We start from the raw sequence: 21766 nt of genomic DNA, 5'->3' as shown, positions 1-21766 counted from the left end.
AGGGAGAGATGGAGGGAGATGGAGAGATGGAGGGAGAAAACTGCAACTGTTTAATGAATTGTGGTGGGGGTAATGGTGGGGGTTATATGTATTTACTGTAAAGTGGGTAATGTCCTGATTGAAATGTCATTTCCTCATATAAGGAACATCCACAAGTATAAGAAAATTGATAATTTGCCATTATGTAATCTGTGATTTCCCCAGCCAGAAGGTTGAAAGGAAAAAAGAGAGAAGTGGTCATAAATAAGTTCAAACCCAATACAAATATGTTTGACTGGTTTAGACCTGGTAGGTGTATGGATTCTTTACTTTCTTTACTTTAATCTGTTTCTTCCTGTTTTAGCCAAGTAATATGGATCTATCATAGATGCGATGCTAAGATCTTTGGAGAAGGGCCTGGGGAAGGTTGACTGATGTTTTTGAATTCTGCATACACTGCTATGTTTGTATTTTGTATGTTTTTTGTGTTTGATCTGAAACTCAATAAACATTAGAGAAAGAGAGAGAGATTGGAAAAGAGTGCCACAAATGTCTATGCTTTAAGACAGACCTATGAGCTTCTATATGTTGGTGGACTCCAACAGCTTTCACCCCAAGACAACATGGCCAATGGTCAGGTATGATGAGAGTTGGAATCCAGAAACATTTGGAGGCTCATAGGCCCCTCATCCCTGTTCTAATACATTTACAGCCCAATCTTTTAATGACTATCCTCACATTAAACATCATATCAAATAAGAACATTCACAGGAAACATCCACTAAAGCCAGGTAAAAGATAACAAATACTTCTAAAAGCCCATTAGAAAAGGAAAAAATCCAGGAATTGTGCAAAAAACACCCATTAAGGCAACTGGGCTTAGAGAGAGTTCCAGAGTTGAAGTACTACCACACATACAAAAAGTGTGTGCTACTACTCTTTCTTTCCTGCCCAAATTTGACAAATATACAGCTTCATTGGCTATGCAAAAGCTTTTGACTGTGTCAACCACAGCAAACTATGGCAAGTTCTTAAAGAAATGGTGCCTCATCACCTCATCTGTCTCCTGAGAAATCTCTATGTGGGACAAGAAGCTACAGTTAGAACTGGATATGGAACACCTGATTGGTTCAAAATTGGGAAAGGAGTACGACAAGGCTGTATATTGTCTCCCTGTTTATTTAACATATACAGAATTCATCATGTGAAAGGCTGGGCTGGATGAATCCCAAGCCGGAATTAAGATTTCCAGAAGAAATATGAACAACCTCAGATATGCAGATGACACAACTTTGATGGCAGAAAGTGAGGCAGAATTAAAGAACCTTTTAATGATGGTGAAAGAGGAGAGTGCAAAATATGGTCTGAAGCTCAACATCAAAAAAACGAAGATCATGGCCACTGGGCCCATCTCCTCCTGGCAAATAGAAGGAGAAGAGAAGGAGGCAGTGGGAGATTTTACTTTCTTGGGCTCCATGATCACTGCAGATGGTGACAGCAGTCACAAAATTAAAAGACGCCTGCTTCTTGGGAGAAAAGCAATGACAAACCTAGACAGCATTTTAAAAAGCAGTGACATCACCTTGCCAACAAAGGTCTGTATAGTTAAAGCTATGGTTTTCCCAGTAGTGATGTATGCAAGTGAGAGCTGGACCATAAAAAAGGCTGATCGCCGAAGAATTGATGCTTTTGAATTATGGTGCTGGAGGAGACTCTTGAGAGTCCCATGGACTGCAAGAAGATCAAACCTATCCATTCTTAAGGAAATCAGCCCTGAGTGCTCACTGGAAGGACAGATCCTGAAGCTGAGGCTCCAATATTTTGCCTACCTCATGAGAAGAGAAGACTCCCTGGAAAAGACCCTGATGTTGGGAAAGATTGATGGCACAAGGAGAAGGGGATGACAGAGGACGAGATGGTTGGACAGTGTTTTTGAAGCTACCAGCATGAGTTTGACCAAACTGCAAGAGGCAGTTGAAGACAGAAGTGCCTGGTATGCTCTGGTCCATGGGGTCCCAAAGAGTCGGACACGACTAAATGACTAAACAACAACAGGCTTGTCTCAAGCCATACTGCTAATTAATGAGTCACACCTGGCACTCTCAAATGTTCCAGAAATACCAATAAATATATTGCTATTGTTATCTGAATTTCACATCAGCTCCTGAGTGTTTTGGACACCCTGGACATCGGAAGCTGCCTTATACCAGGTCAGAAATATAAAATGGAAGTCAGCCTTAATTACTGAGTCCCAACTAGCATTCTCAAATCTCTGGAGATGCAAATAAACTCTGCCCTAAATATGGCATATGTCGTTTAAAGTTTCCTTCACTATGCTTCTGTAAAGTCCTTCCCACTCTCTATTGCCTCTCTTGCAACCTGATCCAATGAGTCTCACCTTATTTAAACTGGATCTTTTTTAGACATATACCGTATGCAAGACACCCCCCGAGCCTTTTAATAAGCAAAAAATTGGGTTGTTCCAGCATTGTTAGATATAAGATCTGTAAGTGGGGAAAGACTTTCCTTACACTGCTGCACCTAAAGCTCATTAGACTCCCAAACCACAATCCTAATCTAGTTGGATTTTACAAGTGACACTGAAATTCAGTGGAATTTACTGCCATGGAAATGTAGAAGGCGTTACTATTTTTCAAACAGCCCTTTCTATTTTTCCCCATTCCCAATTTTCCATCAATATAATACCTAAAAATTCAAACCTTGTTTCACAGAGACACTCTCATCAAGGGCATATATTGTATTCTCAGAAGTTTGAAGTTCTTTTTTTCCTGAGCATTTAAGTAGGCAGAAAGAAATATTTCTCTGAGATGAATAAGTGAACAGGGAGCCAACTCAGAAAATAATGAATTATCAACCATATAGATTTGTCACTGCAGTAAGGAATAATGGATGCTGCATGCACAATTACAAGTACGTATGAGAGACTGAAAAACCAGCCTGCTTCTTGTTAATTTCATATTTGCAGATTTATTAGGGAGGTAAAGATTTATTCAAGTAAATCCTTCTAATGACAGCAGACACTAGACATAAAAAAAATACAGTCGGGAGATAGTAACCATGACAGACGCAAAGAGAAACTAGAACAAAGCTTTGTGCAAGAGGAACAGAAGTAGCGAGGGGAAGAATACACACACACACACACACACACACAATGCATTGTGCTATACATCATACAAAAAATGAACAAATGCCTTTCCTTTAGGAAAGCTCAATTTACATGTTGAAAAACAAATTCTCCCTGCATCATTAAACCTTAGCAAAGTGGATGCATAGTTTGGGATAAATTCTGTTTACTCCATTTCACACACAATTCTACCTCACCCCCCTCTCTCCCCCCAACTCCTCCGCCCCAAGCCATTGTTTGAAACAATCCTGGGATAGATGAAAAGGCTGAATGGTTACAGTATAAGCACTTGAGAGTTTAACTGATTTCAGTGGGAAAGATTCAAGCACTTGCTGCAGTCTCTTGGGACTTAATGACTGCCTCACTTTGACTGAATTATGCCCAACATTACAATACAGCATCTTTCCCTGTTTGCGACTGAAGCCTGCGTAGGAGCTACTGCCGACTCACTGCAGGAATGCTACTGAGTACCTGAAGTGCTGAACAAAGATGGGTTGCAGAACACAGAAAGCAGCCAATAACGAAAAGCGGGGAGTGTTAATCCTATATAAAAATGTGAAATACTTAACTTTGGGAGCTAAAAGAAAGATAAAGGTCACATCTATACCAGTTTAGCTCTCAAGGAGTCACAACTGGATAGCTCAGTTGGTTAGACCATGGTGCTGAGAACACCAAGGTTGCAGGTTCGATCCCTGTATGGACCAGCTGCATATTCCTGCATTGCAGGGGGTTGGACTAGATGATCCTTGGGGGGTCCCTTCCAACTCTACAGTTCTATGATTCTATGATTCTAATTCTCTAAACTTTTAACACATTACAGTTTTCAGGATTGCTTGGGAGAAGCCATGTGCTTTAAATGTATCATGTGGGTGGTGTTTAAACCAGAGTTCCTGTAACCTAGAGTGTTGTCCCAGCACTGATACTGAAGGGTACTGTACCACCACAGGGCAATGCACATTTAAGGTTGTGTTTCACCGCAGAATATCAGCTCTCAATTGCCCTATTTCTGAGGGGTCCACTCTGATGAAGTCGGTAGGTTTCCTGTTACTTCTGAGGATGGAGCAGTAAAATGAAGGCAGGAAGCTGAAAGGCTGAGTACCTGGGGAAGAATTGTGGGAGTGAGGTGGAAGGTGGACATGAACTCTACTTCTGGCACAGGTCTAGAGATACTTTGAGTTTCCTAAAGCTCATCTCAATTTCACGCTGAAAATAACTGGGTTTTTCAGGGGGGTGGAATGGGAGAATGGGAGATATTAGAAGGGCACTTGTTGCTCCTCAAATGCATTCATAGCCTATGCTGATACACTTATTAAAAGGGGATGGGAATGGAAGTGTGTTTTGGGGCTGGGAGTTACTCTTCTGTGAGCGGAAAATAGCAATTTTGATCAAATTTTTATCTGAGCTGGATAAGTGTGTGAGGGCTTCAACCACTCACCTTTGAGGCTACAAAGTTCATTTCCAAGCTGGGATTCGATGAACGTCAATGGGATCTCTACATGGAAATAACCCCCTGGGTTCACCCCTAATTGCCTGCATGCCTGCCAAGTTTTGTAACTGCAAGTGCTCAAGAGCTTTACCCTGGCACTGGGTAAGAAATATTTGGCTGTTTCCCAAGTTGGTTGAAGGAGAGGGTTTTTGTTTGATGTCTCAGGGCTCCTCTTCTGATGCAAAAGTGTCTGAGCCTAGGTCCTGTGTTTCATGGCATAGTCACCTGAACACAGCAAAAATAAAAAAAATAAAAAAAATTAGGCATGCCTAATGGAAGTCAAGGACAAGACCAGACTTGAACTCTGATGACAGAGGATGGGGAAGACTGTAGGGTAGCAGTCATGTGTGGAAATAACCCCAGAAATGCCTGCCTCCCACAGGAGGGAGACCCCAAGACATCCTCATCATTTCAAGGTAGGAACACTGACCCTGCACCTTGGAAACCTCCTTGGGGTAGGAAGGCACTATGCTGTGCAATCCAACAGGCAGAAAAGTAGAAGGCTTCCAAGCCCCCAAAGGGCCAACAGCTTCTGTCACAGGGGTTGGAGCTAGAATAACCCTTTAGCTACAGAACGATTAAAAGCCAGCTGTTGCTATTGCGATTTCTAGCTTGCTGTTCTGAGTGCCCTGGCTTGTATCCAAATCTTACCCCCTGTGGCAGAGCTTCATGCTGTGGCACCGGGGGGTGGAGAGAAGGGCTGGAGCGTGTCCGGGGGCGTGGCACACCACCTGTGGGGGCAGGGCACCCAGTGCAGGCAGGGGGGCAGCCGCTCTGGCACCCCACCAGAATTGCATTGCAGCGGGCGGGGCGCTCCCCCCGCACTCCTCTTCCCCCGCCAGTGCTTACCCCTTCCTTGACTTTCATATGTGTCATCTAACTACACAGAGGGGTAATCATTTGTTGACTACAACCACACAATGAGTTGAAAAGGGATATGGAGAAAATGCATATGAAACAAACTCCCTGATTCTCTTTGTATCTGGTTTTTTTTTTTTCTTTTAAAGAGCATTTTGCACCATGTCCAAAGCTTGCAAAGTGCTTCAGGTGTGACCTGTCCTTTCATAAGCCCATATCACGTCCAAAGTAGCTAGCATCCATATTTGTGAAAGAGACTTTTGAATAATGAGATTTTCCTGTGTTGGAGGATATCAATCATTTGTTGTGAGTCAACCCTAAGTATAAGAAAAATATTCCTATTAGTCTAAAGAAAAAAAGAAGCATTGTACCTCTCTCACCCCAAAATGTGCACGACTCACTTGAGAGCGCTAGATTTCCTACTGATATTGACCTTGAAATGCATCAACTCTCATTTCACCATGCTCTAGCCATTTCAGCTCTCAAATAAAAGACATCTTAGTATTAAAGGCCTCAAGAAACAAAATGTATTAACTAGATCACTTTAATGCTGCCTTAGTAAAGTTGTAACCTCTGTGATCCCCATTATAGAAGAGAATGTTTTCTACTTGCTCTTGAATGTACATGGTCAAAACACTTATATCCCAACTATTTCTATGCTATTGAATTGCTACATTACTTGCTGTGTGTTAGGAAAACAGCTTACTTTGTTAAGTCTGACATGCTTTGAGTATGAATGCAAACATTCTACAGGGCAATACTCTTTACGTCATTCTTGCATAGGGCAGTGCATCTTGTGCTTTCTTAGACTAAACAAAGAAAAATTGTATCAGGAAAGTTGTCCCCCAAGAAGGGCTTTCATTTCATATCTGTATCAAATGTGTTTACAATGTTACAACAATTCACTTTCTCGGTATTATTCTTCCTTTTAAATCAAGGCTGGGAGACCTGTAGACCTCCAGATGTTGCAGTCCTCCACAACTTCAACCAGCATGGCAAATGGCTAGGGATATTGGGAGTTGTAGACCAACAATATCTGGAGAAGTACAGGTTTCTCATTCCTATTCTGGTAGTTCCAAATTACTAAAGCTACAATCCTGTACCCATATAACTGGGAGTAACCCCGACCAAACTCAATGGGACTTACCTCTGAGCAGAAATGTATGGGATAGTGCTTTATAAAGGTAAAGGGACCCCTGACCATTAGGTCCAGTCACAGATGACTCTGGGGTTGTGGCGCTCATCTCGCTTTATTGGCCAAGGAAGCCGGCATACAGCTTCCGGGGCACATTGCCAGCATGACTAAGTTGCTTCTGGCGAACCAGAGCAGCGCACGGAAATGCTGTTCACCTTCGCGCCACAGCTGTACCTATTTATCTATTTGCACTTTGAGGTGCTTTTGAACTGCTAGGTTGGCAGGAGCTGGGACCGAGCAAGGGGAGTTCACCCCGTTGCAGGGATTCGAACCACCGACCTTCTGATCAGCAAGCCCTAGGCTCTGTGGTTTAACCCACAGTGCCACCCATGCTTTATAGTAGTTCTAAATTACTCCGTTCCTTGTTTTTGATCAACACTTAACTTCCCTTCCTGTGAAGTTAACCCATGAATCCAGACTATAGAGTCTGTAGTATTCTTTCAATAGTTATATAAGCAAGACAGGACTGTCTCACGCAAAAGTTATGGTGAATTTGTTATTGTATCTCACATCTGTATAAATGTATTTATTTATTACATTTATATTCCCTCTTTCTTCCAAAGAGCTTAGGGTGGCTTCTTCCCCTCCTTATTTTCTCCCCACAACAACCCTGTGAGGCAGTATAGGCTGACAGATACTTATTGGCCCAAGGTTCAGCACTCCAGCCATTTCAACACATTGGCTCCTTAATTAAACTGCCCACTTACATAACAAATGACACAAGAAGGATTTAGATAAGTACATAATTTAAAGTTAGGAAACTGACCTGTGCAAAAAACAGCTTAAATTCTAAGTTTCTAAAATAATTTGATGCAATTTGATGCAATCCAGCCAAAAGATGTGGGATGCGGGTGGCGCTGTGGGTAAAACCCCAGCGCCTAGGACTTGCCGATCGCATGGTCGGCGGTTCGAATCCCTGCGGCGGCGTGCACTCCCATCGTTCGGTCCCAGCGCCTGCCAACCTAGCAGTTTGAAAGCACCCCCAGGTGCAAGTAGATAAATAGGGACCGCTTACCAGTGGGAAGGTAAACGGCATTCCGTGAGCTGCGCTGGCTCACCAGATGCAGCTTGTCACGCTGGCCACATGACCCGGAAGTGTCTGCGGACAGCGCTGGCTCCCGGCCTATAGAGTGAGATGAGCACACAACCCTAGAGTCTGGCAAGACTGGCCCGTATGGGCAGGGGTACCTTTACCCTTTACCTTAGCCAAAAGATAAATATTTTTGAGTCCCGTTAATTTCAGTTAGAGTCTCCTGTTAAAATATATCAAAGTTCTAAGACCTTAATTATAACAGGGTTGAATTTTACACCAGAGCTCTGGAACACTAGAATTCACTGATATACGATGAAGCTGATTGATGAAAGATTCAGGACAGACAAAATAAAGTTATTCTTTGCATAGCGTATAGTTAAACTATGGATTCCGCTCCCACAGGAGGTACCCCCTACTTGGATTGCATATCAGCTTTTTGTGCAGATAGTGGGTAATAGGTTGTTAAAATATCTGTGGGATAAAACTTATATTTTAGAACATTCTTTTGGGTCTCATTTGTCAACTTTCCCTGCCTCCATAGACCAACATGTTTTTAAAAAGGCTTAATATTTTCATTGGCTCCTATGCTCCAGTGAAGATGACAGACTTTGTGGGAGGAAAATCTTAACGCTTTAAGAAAGCAGACTGAATTCTGCAGAGAGATGAATTCTACATCACTCCAAGTTCCCCTGTTTATTTTTTGCCAATGGCATTTTTAAAAAAGTTTGTGGTGACATAGTTGTTAAATAAACACATGCCTCTCTCCTCCAATAGGAATTGGTTGTGTTACCATTTAAAATCCAATGCACAGAACCTTTAATCCTTCATGTATCACTATGTGTAAGAGTCTGCATGTCAACAAGATTTATCTCTTAATACACACTTAGACAATAGGTGTTCTTTTGATTAATCTTGTGGCTAATTGTGTACTGAATGTACAGCAGCAAATTCCATCCAATTATTTTCTCAAGGATAATGACTAAATATACAGTACTTACAGATAACTGCACCTTTTAAATAATGCCTCAGCTTAAGCTCATAAATAATAGTTTACTCTGGTAATGGCACTGAAATCTATGGTGCTGATATACTGATCCTCTTAGTCAACAGAGAATTCTGTGCCGGCTGCTACACACAGTGTTCTCTTCCACTGAACACACAATTGCTTCATTGATTGACAGTACTTGTCATCTGTTGGGACACAGGGAGTGGAATGCTCAGCTTCCATCCATTCAAACAGGTGATGAACAAAGCTACAACATCAGTCATCTGCTTGGGCAGTGTACACATGATGCAAGAGTACAACCTTACTGACACGTGATGTGAGCTTTTTATCCTGTATACCTTTCTGCATGCACAAAGGAAAATCAAGAAGGAGAAGACATGTGCAGAAATGTGACACATTGTAACTTACTGTTCAGAAATTACCAAAGATCTGAGGTAAGAAGCTACCCTTTAAAACCACATATGAAGGATAAGAACTTAAGAATAGTTCAAATGGTCCATGTGATCAAGCATCCTACTTCCCACTGTCAAAGCCCACAAGCAGGACAGGAAGGCAATAGCTATCCCCTGATTATATACTCTCCAGCAACAGGTACTTTTAGCCATTTTACATCTGATGAAATTGTTTTGTAGTATTTAGAATCTGTATGGATGATTTTATCATTTTAGAGTTTGTTAAATTGATTTTAATCAATCTTAGAGCTTGCGCTTCTATGTTTTATTCTGTTTAATATGTAAACCACTTCAATGGCTTTAAGTTAGGAAGAGGTTTAAACATTTGTTTATTATTCTTATGATTATGAAGAAGATCCTGAAAAAATATCCAAGGGTGATTTGGATTTTTCTTTGAAAGAAATCCACAGATACAAATAAAAGGAAAAACTTTGGGTCCATGTGCATCACTAGAATTTACTATAATATGAAAGGGCAAAAGAAATAATCAAGAGGTCTTATTTGCTTCCCCATCAGTTTTATAGCACTTTACTATTTCTTAATCTCTTTCCCTACTATTGGTCATATTATTGCCTTTCATCAAACACATATACCAACAAGAAATCATTTTTTGTATTTATGAATAACTGCCTGCAAGAAAATGTCTTTCTATATTCTGTTATATTCCTGAGCTGCCTTGTGGGACACCTTTGGGAGAAAAATGGTTAAGGAGTAAACCCTACACAAATCTAGAGAATAATCCACAGTGGATGGTCCCTTGCACCTCCTTCTGGCAACTCCTGCAGCCAACATGGTGCCAAATGTATTGCTCTGCTTTCCTTTGGATCACATCAGTGAAGCCAAGAGGGGGTTCTTGCCATCTGAGCAGCCCAGGACCTCCATATACATTGCCCAGACTTGCGCCCCAGAGAGGACTCTACACGACTTGACTTCATCCCCAGAGATGCACTTCATTTTCTCTTGAGACAGATGGATGCCAACAGCAGCAATCTGAGCTCAAGTTATAACCTTAAGCAAAGCAATGAGAAACTCTTGAGAGGAAAGAATGAAGAACCCAGTGGATTATGTACCTATCAGACCTTTGTTACAAATATACATTCCCAGGAAATGAGTTCGCCATACAGCAGCATTCAAGCTATCAAAACATCAACAGAAGAGAGAGTGAATGAAATATTCAATGGCTTTCCTCAATAAGAAAGGTAATAAAGAAAGCTATTGCTGGCAGCCACCCATTTGAAAAGGTAATATGGCTGTTTGCAAGCTGAGCAGTGCTTTTTTCTCCCTTCATTGAGCAAAGTTCCCTGCCGTTGAGTAACCGAACTTAATTTCTCAACGTCAACATCTCTGCTAATCCCATACCCGCTTTCAAAGCCAGCTCTGTTTAGCTTTACGTACTGAATGTTTTACTTTCAAAGCAATAGGTGAAACAGGAAGATTTCTCTCATGCTTCTCTACCTCAAAAGGGAAAATTACAAAATGACTATTCTGCTACTTATTTAAGTGGGAAATTGGCCTTTTATGTTCATCAATCCAACTTGCATACATAAAGCAGGAGTGAATGGTGTGTTTTCAAACTGCTTTACTTTTACCTTTGCTCTATACACAAGTTCCAAGACTTTTTAAAAAATACACTTGCTGATCCCCTTGACTCCTGCAATCTTCTTTTTTTATCTCTGCCTACTAGTAATTTTGCCTCAGCAAATCTGTCAAACTTGGTCATTTTAAGTGATCCTCAATGAGACACTGACTATTCCCCCCATTTATTTTATTTATGTCCTTATTACGGTTGTATCCAGTGCTGGGTTGCCTTTTCAGAAATCGCTTTCACTCATAAAACATTGGCCTCAAATTGTTGCTGCCAGACCTCCTCACTTAAACCCTTTGTCTTCTCAGCCATTCCTGAGAATCACTGGCTAAAATGTGGTGCCCCAATTTATGCTAACAGAACCCTCTTGCATGAAGCAAATTCACCACTAGAAATACCAGCATCTCCATGACAAGGCACCCTTAACAAACAACAGTTCCTAGAATTATTTGGGAGAAGCCACGACTGTTTCAAGTGGCATAGTGCTTGTGTGAATATAGCCTTAGAGAGTTCATGAGAGAGGCAATATATGAACCAGGAACTTCCTGATTCATAGCTCTGTTCTATGATACACCATCTCATAACAACAACGCGCCAATTTAGGCAAAACTATGTAGTGCAATGGTCTCTAGACACAAAGATTATTCTTCAAACATCTTTATCCATCACAGAGTAGGCAGTCAATATACCCCAAGAACCATCTCTCCCCACATAAACTAAACCCATTCATCACCTCAGGCCCTTCTCTGCAAGCCCCCATGGAAGGAGTGATGACATTGAGGCCTTTTCAATGGTGGCTCCCCACTTATGGAATTATCTCCTCAAGGAGGCCCATCTGGAATCATCACTATCTTCGTTTAGGTGTCAGGCAAAAACATTTCTTTCTACTGAGGCTTTCAGCATTTAATTTGGAGAGCTTTAGGTATTTGTGGTCTCTTTTCAGTGGGTGGACTGTGTTAGATGTATTTTTTTTTTCATTTTGTTTTGGTTTTATACTGGTTTTAATCTTTGTAGTATTTTGTAAGTTGCTTTGGGTTACGTTTTGTTAGAAGAAAGACTAATAACTGCAATAAACGATCATAGTCAAGGTTGGGGATGATCTATAAAAAGGTTCACTTGGGCTCCAGACCTTGTCAGCTTGGAGCTGTTCAAGGTCCCACGCTGTTGCTCTGGTCCAACACTACCTGCTCTTCTGATTGAGTGGTTGATTTAGAACTGCTGCTATCTTGCACCTCTCTCCCATATTGGAAGGTCCAACTCATGATCCACTTAGAAGAGATGGATTAGATTAGGAATGAGGAACCTGTGGGCCTGCAGATGTTCTTGGACTTCAGTTCCCATCATCCCTGCTCAACTGGCCATGCCAGTTGGAGTTGATGGGCATCTCAGACAACATTGGGAGGGTCTCAGATTCTATATCTCTGGATTAATTGATCCAGAATATGTAATATGATGAGGCATCAAGATCCCACCATGAACATGGTAACAATATGAAAGGCACATTACAAAACCTCTAACTATAGCGCTAGCAGAACCATAAGTTTAGAGTTAGTGGAATGTTCAGTGTAAAATGTTCATCTTAAGGAAATGGATTCTAAATCCAAATTAATTTTAGTTTATCGTAACAAATTCTTTCCAGCTTCACACCTGAAGCAGATGGAAGGCGACTGCATCAGTAAATCAGTCCCTTCAAATTACTGTGGTTTATGACGCTCATCTGCATTTTAATCAGACATAAAGGGTTTATTCTTGGAAAACCTCAAGAATGCCAGTTTTTGCCACCTGGAAATACATGGGAGAATTCATAGTAAATCAAATAAAATATGTTGCACATTTTAATTTTGCATATATTTCTCTCTTGAGACTACAGTGTTACATAGTTACAGGTATCAATATTTTTTACCAGCAATGATATATTAGAATTCAGATAAGAAGCTGATTTTTTTGCCATAAGCCCATTTAATTGGAGATTTAGGACTTTTTCAACAGTGCTACAAAAGTGCAATAATTTTAAAAATCCAAATGTAGTTGTGACACCTTCAAACAACTTCTATAATCTGAGTGTGGGTCAACCAGTTCCCATTTAGAGAGAGAACTGATGTATTCCAATTAGGATTCCCTTTATTATTATGTTATGATTTATTATTATTGGGTCATAAATGCAGCAAAGAAATGCAAGAAAGTTGCATTTATAATAGTTTGGTTTCAATCAGCTCAGTCAAATTAAATGAGTGAATTCATGGGTATCCATTATGTGCTATGAAAATCCCCTTGTAAGTGCACAGAATTCCTTGTGCTTTTGGAGGGAAGAAGAATTTCGTCAATCAACCAATTTAAACTCAGAAAAGAAAATAGTAGGAGTAGCTAACATGAAATGCCATACTGTGGTTCCCATTAGCGCCAGCCAGCATGACTAATGGCAAGGGATGATGAGTGTTTTCCCCCACACCTGAAGGACAGCACATTGGCTAGCCTGCATTACAGACTCTGATCCAGATGCTCAAGTGCCCAGCTCCCAAAACTAACTATTCCATGTATCCTTTTCTTCAGTTTTATTTGTTGCTTCAAACAGTTCCTTACAACCATTAGGCATTATACACTCTTCACAACCACATTTCAGATCTCTTTCCATCATATGATTGCATCATCATCAACTTTTCCACTTTGCTGCTCAGGTCACAAGGAATCAGTTGGATAACTTCATTCTCTTTCCACCCATCTGACAAATAATTTCCCAAAGATGAAAAAATGTGTGTACTTGCCTATAATATTTTTTTTCAAAGATACCATACTCCTTGACCACATGCATTTAGTTTTCATAATATGTCACTTTTTTAATACTTTAGTTTACTGTTATTTCATTAAATTATCATAACATACCCTAATTGTTCGTGTTGGCTAGTGTTTATTTAATATCTTACTTTTTTGCTCTTGCTGTTTTCAACCATGGTGGTAGAGCTGAAACTCCATACCAGTATTGCATTTAGGATTCCAAGCCTCCACGGTTTTCTTGAAGTCTGGAGAGAAAGAAAAAATCATAATATATACCTCTTCAACTTATTACCACTAGTACTATTTCATTTATTATGAGCTGGATCCAACACTGCCTGTCTACGATCAATATGAGTTCACTGCAGACTTTCATGAATGAAAGTAGGGTGGGGACCATTTTTAGCCAAGCAAACTCCCACGTTGTTTCATAGCATCCTCCAACCCTCTAGAGCAGCTGGGCCAGCCCTATCATTAAGCAGAGATGGATGCAGCAAAGTGATGAGAAGCACCAGCTTAGGAACCCCCAAGGGGAAGAAGGCTCAGAGCCGGTGGATTGGTTGTGGGACTACAATGAGTGGTTAGAGGCAGAAGATTGGGAGGAGGATGTGTCAGAAGCTGAAGAAGCAACAGGGTTTAGTGAGCAGGAAGAGACTGTGGAGGCGCACAGTTCTGACTCAAGGCAGAATAGGGGGATCAAGGGGCTGAGTAGAAGCAGGTTGCTGAAGACACCAGGGAATCCCCCTCTCCTGCTGTGACCAGCTCCCATCCCCCCGGTCTCCCAGAACACAGAGACAAATAAAAAGGACATAACAAAGAGAGACAAGACAAAGGAGCCTTAGGCTGCTGGTGAATAATAATAAAAATAAACATAATAAATAAACCTTTATTGTCACTACACCACCTGTGTGCAGTGAAATTAAATGACCCCCCCCCATATACACTCAGTCATGTTCACGCTCTGTGTGCTTGTCAAAAGTCAGTTACAACACTTTTTATTTTCCATTCAGCAGCCCAATAGCCCACGGATAAAAACGGTTCTTTAACCTGTTGGTGTGGCTGACTATACTTCTGTATCTCCTGCCCGAAGGTAGGAGATTAAAGAAGTGCTGGCCAGGGTGTGAGTCATCCCTAAGAATTTTCCTCGCTCTCCTGAAGCAGCGGTCTCCCACAATGTCATCTAGCGAACTCTGAGGACAGCCCATAATGTCATGTGCTGTATTTGCCACCCACTGTAGGGACTTCCTGTCCGTGGGTCAAACCAGCATACCACACTGCTATACAGTATGAAAGGACACTTTCTATTGTGGCCCTGTAGAAGGAGATCATCAATTTTTGTTTGATATTATTCTTTCACAGGGCCCTGAAGAAATCGAGTCTCTGTTGGGCCTTCCTAACCACCTGGGTTGTATTGATTTTCCAAGTGAGGTCTTCACTAAGGTACCGTATTTTTCGTCCTATAGGACGCACTTTTTCCCCTCCAAAAATTAAGGGGAAATGTGTATGCATCCTATGGGGCGAATGCAGGCTTTCGCTGAAGCCTGGAGAGTGAGAGGGGTCAGTGCGCACCGACCCCTCTTGCTCTCCAGGCTTCAGGAGAGCCCCGTCGCCAGCCCCGCAAACTCGGGGGACAGCGGGAGGCGCAGCACGCCTTTCCCGCTGCCCCCCGACTTGGCTAGAAGGCTGGCGGGGGGGAGAAGCCTGCTCCTCCCCGTCTCAGCCCCACAAACTGGGGGGACAGGGGGAGGCGCAGTGTGCCTTTCCCGCTGTCCCCCGACTTGGCTAGAAGGCTGGCGGGGGGAGAAGCCTGCTCCTCCCCGTCGCCAGCCCCGCAAACTCGACTTGGCTAGAAGGCTGGCGGAGGGCTTTCCCCTCCTCCAGCTCCGCAAGCTCTCAGAGCGATACCAAAGCTGCACGCAGCTTCCACATGGCTCTGGGTCCCGTTCTGGGGGCTGTGGGAGGGGGAAGGTCCGCTTTCCCCTCCTCCAGCCCCACAAGCTCCCAGAGCGATGCCAAAGATGCACGCAGCTTCGGCATCGCTCTGGGTCCTGTTCTGGGGGCTGGGGGAGGGGGAAGCTCCGCTTTCCCCGCCCCCAGCCCCACAAGCTCCCAGAGCGATGCCAAAGCTGCCCAAGCCCGAGCTTCCCCAGCCCCGCACCTGGGGGGGTAAATTTTTTTCCTTTATTCCCCCCCCCCAATCTAGGTGCGTCCTATGGGCTGGTGCGTCCTATAGGGCGAAAAATACGGTAAACTCCCAGAAATTTAAAGGAAGAGACTCTCTCCACACACACACCCCTGATATACAACGGGGCTAGTTCCTCTCTCTACCTCCGAAAGTCCAACACCATCTCCTTTGTCTTGCTGATATTTAGGTTCAAGTTGTTCTCTAGGCGCCATGTGGAGACTTTTTGAACCTCCTCCCTATAGGCTGATTCATCTCCACCTGTAATTAGATCCATTATGGTGATATCATCTGCAAATGTAATAATTGTGGTGGATGGATCAGATGAAATGCAGTCATATGTATACAACGAGTACAGGTAGGGACTCAGCACACATCCCTACTCAGGTAGGGACTCAGCACAACTGGGGGAGGAGCCTTAGAAAGCAGTAGGAAGAGGGGAGGGAACTTCAGTCCTTGCAACTGAACTGCCTCATTGGGGCAAGACCTACTGGGAAGAGTTGCTGTGATCACTAGGCCTGCACTGTTTGGGTTTCTTTGAATAAAGAGTTAACTTCACTGACACTATTTTATTGATGACTTACTCTGCGTTGTCAATCTGGCACTTTCTTGAAATATTCAGTAACATCATTATGAATTTTAGTGAAGGAAGTGAAATGGGCTAATAGAATAAAGTTAGCACTGACAGTGTGACACAACTCACAACAGGCATCTTGTCCATCAGTATAGGAAAATGACCACACCTCCAAGTATGTTAAAGCATGGGGAACTAGGCAGCATTGAGCAGCAGAATGGCCTGACTCAATAATTGTTGTTTGCCCTCCTGCTTCATTATGGAACCTTTTATAGCTGCTTAATTCAGGTACTTAGTTGTGAATGCTGCTAATCGAAGTAATCATGGAAAATTAGAGCTTTTTCACAAGGCAAGAACAACGTCTGCATTTATAGTCACATAAAATAGCAATAATTTCATTATGTGCTTTGTCACTTTCACCCTCATATAGTTCTTTCTACCCTTCTATATGCTGTATGCATAGGGATGGGGGAGAGACTTTGTGGATGCCATAAGCATTTGCTGAAGGTTTGCTTGACACACAATCCAACCATCTGCCATGCTGCAAGTGTTGACATGTCCCCAGCTGTCACTGGAAACCTGACTCCAATCTTGAGGATTGTTAAAGCATGTGAAGAAGAAAAGCATTCTTATTGCTTGACAGTGACCTTTTGGTAAGAAACTCAGTGAAGTTCAAGCCTAGCTAGATAGACAGACAGATGGATATTATGCCCATTAGATGATTGCAAGGATGATTGCAAGGGCAACTAGCGGAGGCTGTTGAGCAGAAATGACTCACCACACCACTTTATCATAGAAGATTCCATAAACCAAAATAAACTACACTTTTCCCCACAATCAGGGAGATTGCTTGGTGTGGTGAGATGTTTGCATGCAGTAGCTTGCAACTAAAGGTAAAGGGACCCCTGACCATTAGGTCCAGTAGCGGACGACTCTGGGGTTGCGGCGCTCATCTCGCTTTATTGGGTCATGTGGCCAGCATGACTAAGCCGCTTCTGGTGAACCAGAGCAGAGCACGGAAATGCCATTTACCTTCCCGCCGGAGCGGTACCTATTTATCTACTTGCGCTTTGACGTGCTTTCGAATTGCTAGGTTGGCAGGAGCAGGGACCGAGCAACAGGAGCTCACCCCATCGCAGGGATTCAAACCGCCGACCTTCTGATCAGCAAGTCCTCGGCTCTGTGGTTTAACCCACAGCGCCACCCACGTCCCATAGCTTGCAACTAGGCGTGGGCAAATATGGCAATTTTGGTTTCTAGGTTTCTCTTCCCGCCCCCCATCTCCACATTTCCACTTCAGTCTGCACAAATAATATAGAATGCAACTGTTAATGAAATCAGTGACCATTTGGAGGCCGATTGCCAACCACCTGTTTAAAAAATGTATGGACATATTGACTAATTATTAACATTGCCCAGTCAACATTTCCTCAACTTAGAAAACAACAACCACTGAATAAATATTCATGTCATCAATGTAAAAGAGAGAGAAAAAGTCACTAATTATGCATATGCATCTGTGCTGAAGAAATACTCAACACTGCCAAGAGACTTCAAATTGTGGATACGTTTGGGATCTGAATAGCCTTGCATTGCAAATAATAATTTCAGAGAGAGTTGTAGTTCTTTCATTGCTTTTAATATCATGTATGTCCAGGAAAACAAATGTTACACTTTTATTTTTAAGCAAACAGAAATGCATCATGAGGAAAACAAATTATATTTGTGCCAGATATTTAGATTCCTTCCTTCTTGCATAAATTGTTCAAATTGTACATTTTCTTAATGTTCATGATACAATTTCCCAGTAATGTGAAAGATTCCTTGGTAGCCAATTACTGTTCTTTCTGACCTTTCACAAGATAGGTAGTAGCAAAGAAATTTGATAGTTTGGGATGTAAATACAAGGATGGACAAAGCAGGAAAGTACTGCTGGGTTAGAAGCACCCTGAGGGGCAGTAAGAAACTACTCTTTTGCTTTTGGGGATTTGAGGCAAGATCAGTCCTTTGCTGCATATTGTAGAAGTAATTTTTGTCCCAATGTGCCCTGCTTGAATATTTCCAACACGCATATTACAAAGACACTTTTGGGTAAATAAATGCATATAGAAAGTGGAACAGAATAATGCCAGCAGCCACCACCTCCAACTCCTGTTTAGGCTCTCCACACATGATCGGGAACACTGCTTTTTATTAGTGAAGCAACCCAAACTTGTAACTGGTCAGTCTCAAGGACGAATCTGATGTCCAGATGAATACAAAGCTTTGGTGTCTCTCTAGTGAACTGAAATATTCTTGTAATTCTAACCAAGTTTGATTATGAGTTAATTCATTGTTTGTACACATTCATGTTGAGCATGCATCTTTGTTCATATTCAGATATTGATTGCTGCCGACTCTTGACTGAGGTATTAATTGGCATGATTTCTTCACCACAAGACGCCAGGGAGGATTACAACAACATAATACACAGTTATAAAAACCGATAAAACCATTGCAATTATGAAACAAGAAAAGTCATTTCACTTGGAGCAGGACAGTATTCAGCAAAAGAGGTGAGTCCCACAAAACGAAATACAGTAGCTGTCAAAGGTCAATGTAAAGACATGTGCCTTCATAATATGGTGAAAGGTAAACAATAAAGCACATAGGAAAAGCTAGACACATCTCTGTGGGGAGGGTGCTCCACAATTTAGGAGGTGCCACAGATAAAGCTCTCTCCTGGGCTGCCATGTTGCACACGTCTGAGGGTCATGGAACTATCAAGAGAGCCCCCTCAGTAGATCACAACATCTGAGAAGGTTAAGAGGAATGAAAGCAGTCTTTCAAACATTTTGGACCCAAGTCATTTAGGCCTTCAAAATACTAAACCAGACCCACCAGGTGTCCCTATTTTCCAGGGACACCCCTGATTTAGAGAAGGTGTCCCAGTTTCTGATTTAATCCCAGAATGCCCTGATTTTCCTTAGAAAAATGGGGAAAAAATTAAGGATGACATATTTTTGGATAATACGTTTTGTTTAAATCTTAAATAAAAATTATACAAAAAGGAAAAAGGTAGCCCCACACAGAGCACATTGCAGTAGTCCAATCAGAAACTCACCATAGCATGGAGTACAGTGGCCAGGTCATCACTGTCCAGGGACCACAGCTGGTGACCCAGCCATAGCTGGGAATGGGCACTCACTCTCTGAGACTACCTGAGCCTCCAAAGACCATGCTTGATTCAGGAACACCTCTGAGCTACAAATCTGTTTCTTCCAGAACAGTGTCAAGCTAAATACCATTCCTGTTCTCAAAAGCTGCTCCAACTGTTTTTACAAGCCTCCTCACAACTTGCACAAGTGGAAGAATAAAATAAACAAACTGGTGGTGTAATGAATTTTGGCAGGGAGAAATCTCTCTGGTTCACTGTGAAATCCTCACCTGTGTACCTGCACTATACCCTTATAGTATAAACTGAAAATGTATCCGACAGGGGAATATTCAGCTGATAAGTTTATAGGTATATTGGAAAGAGCAGGTAGGAGGTGCTTTGTCTAAAAAGAAATATGTTTTCACTCATTCCTCTTGCAAAAAATCAATGCAGCTCACACCTGACATTTCCTACTCTTCTATTCAGGCACAAGTAACTCTGAGCCCATATTTATTTATTCAACTGTTAGAATGCTTTTGCACTTATTGTTGGCATCCATCTGTCTCAAGAGACAATGGAGTGCGCCTCGTGGAGTGAAGTCAAACTGCTGGAAAATCAGAGCACTTGCTGTGGCTGCAGAGACTGGTAACTTGTAACTGCTGGCTCCCATATTCTTTTTGCTGTGTTAGCTGCACCAAAGTGACCTTTCCAGGGTACAAGCCTGGTACAGTGGTAGCTCGGGTTACAGACGCTTCAGGTTACAGACTCCGCTAACCTAGAAATAGTACCTCGGGTTAAGAACTTTGCTTCAGGATGAGAAGAGAAATTGCCTGGTGGCGGCGCGGCGGCAGCGGGAGGCCCCATTAGCTAAAGTGGTCCTCAGGTTAAGAACAGTTTCAGGTTAAGAACAGACCTCCAGAACGAATTAAGTTCTTGACCTGAGGTCCTACTGTATAGAAGTCCTGGGTTGTCCAGACAATATGACCTCTCTCTCAGCCTCACTGATGTGGTCCAAAGGAAAGCGCGCTTGGTTGCAGAGTTGCCAGAAGGAGATGTACAAGTTGCCATTCAGCCATCTTAGGGACTTTATTCCAGATTTGTGAAGTATTTACTCCTTAGTCAGGGAGAGAGACTCCATTCTGGGCTTCATGCATTTCAGCTGCAACCAGCAAAGCAGTTGTCCATGATATCCAGATAGGGAACAAACTCTACTATTTACCTGCAGCAAACAGATTTTTTGTGTCTGTTTATGAAACCCAACAGGGCCAGGGTTTACTAGATGTGCACATTGGGCCCAAATTACAAAGTGAATAGGGGTGATTCAGGTGAGGTTTCAAAAGTCAAAGTCAGATTGCATTGTTATCAAGGTTTATCAAGTTATTTCATGGAATCCTTAAAGTCCTGAGGACCTCTGTAAACTTGGGTATCCACACAAAATGTGTTGGCATTTAAAATAAAGCAACCACTCCGTGTTGTTGTTGCTGCTGCTGCTGTTGCTTTATTGCTATTGTGTTTGTGGTTGCTGTTGAAGTAAAACCAAGGTAACTAGGAAAGTTACCCTGAACTCAAGAGGAGTGGAGAGAACCTTGATTTCATGACTAATAGGTCTAGGTTTAATCACATTGAATTATTTTCCTAGGCCACAATTAAAGTGATTTGTAATAACTAGTAGTCTTTTGTTTTCAAATGGTTGCGTTTTTCTGCAAGTTCTGCCTGGGAATGCAAGGTGTTCCAAAGAGCAGTGGACTACTAACATTCATCCCAACTGCTTTCCGATTCTTAACAAATAAAATCAATACTACAGTCAATTTGTCTTCATTCTACTGGCTCCCCCACCCTTTTCTTAGCCTTCCTCAGTTTGCATTTGTTTGGTTACTAGTTTGGCTACCAGTTTGCAAACTTTTAGGAGAGCTCAGTTCAAAGCAGCAACAACAAGAATTTCCTTATATATGTATTTGCAACATTTGGAAGTAGCTTGGTCTGTTTAGGATCTACTCTGTATGATTCCAGTTCTGTCCATCCTATGCATTTCCAATTTTCAAACTGATTGTTGTAGGCTGGAAGCATAGGAGAGGAAACATGATTTCTATTTTTGATGGTAAAGCCTGGGCATGCAGGAGAACCACAGCCCCTCTCATTTTGAGGTTGCATCTCCCCAGAAGGGGCAACTTTGTCTGTAAATTTCATCCAGTTATAGCCAAAAATCAAAAAGTCAGAGAAAGTTTCTCTTGATTTTTTAAAAAAATCATATTTAAGGGTGCCCCGTACAAAAACTTCTGGACTTGATCTGCTTACAACTCATCATGCTGAATCCATTTAGCAGATCTGATTCACACCTCAATGACAAACTGAATCTGAAAGACCAC

The 21766-nt window shown here is 42.1% G+C and overlaps 1 protein-coding gene and 1 long non-coding RNA gene across 3 annotated transcripts in view; one reads left to right on the top strand and one right to left on the bottom strand.

The window, feature by feature from the left end:
- Positions 1-21766, bottom strand: part of MGAT4C (MGAT4 family member C) — a 287250-nt gene that overhangs the window by 238987 nt on the left and 26497 nt on the right. Inside the window, exon 2 of one of the 2 annotated variants that reach the window (XM_083463101.1) lies at positions 13661-13756. In XM_083463101.1, the coding sequence (XP_083319227.1) occupies positions 13661-13687 (27 nt within the window). In that variant the 5' untranslated portion in view covers positions 13688-13756. Of the gene's footprint in view, positions 1-13619; positions 13757-21766 lie in introns of those variants that run through there. The other variant, XM_083463102.1, reaches the window with a different exon arrangement.
- Positions 8937-19646, top strand: LOC310687697. The gene is made up of 4 exons (XR_014516538.1): positions 8937-9136; positions 10124-10353; positions 18644-18819; positions 19529-19646. It is a non-coding gene; the product is annotated as an uncharacterized lncRNA (long non-coding RNA).

The sequence above is a fragment of the Podarcis liolepis genome (genome assembly GCF_965112155.1).
Source record: "Podarcis liolepis genome assembly, chromosome: 10".
Classification (NCBI taxonomy): domain Eukaryota; kingdom Metazoa; phylum Chordata; class Lepidosauria; order Squamata; family Lacertidae; genus Podarcis; species Podarcis liolepis.
The sequence above is the reverse complement of the archived record's forward strand: the minus strand, read 5'-3'. Positions and strand labels throughout refer to the sequence as shown.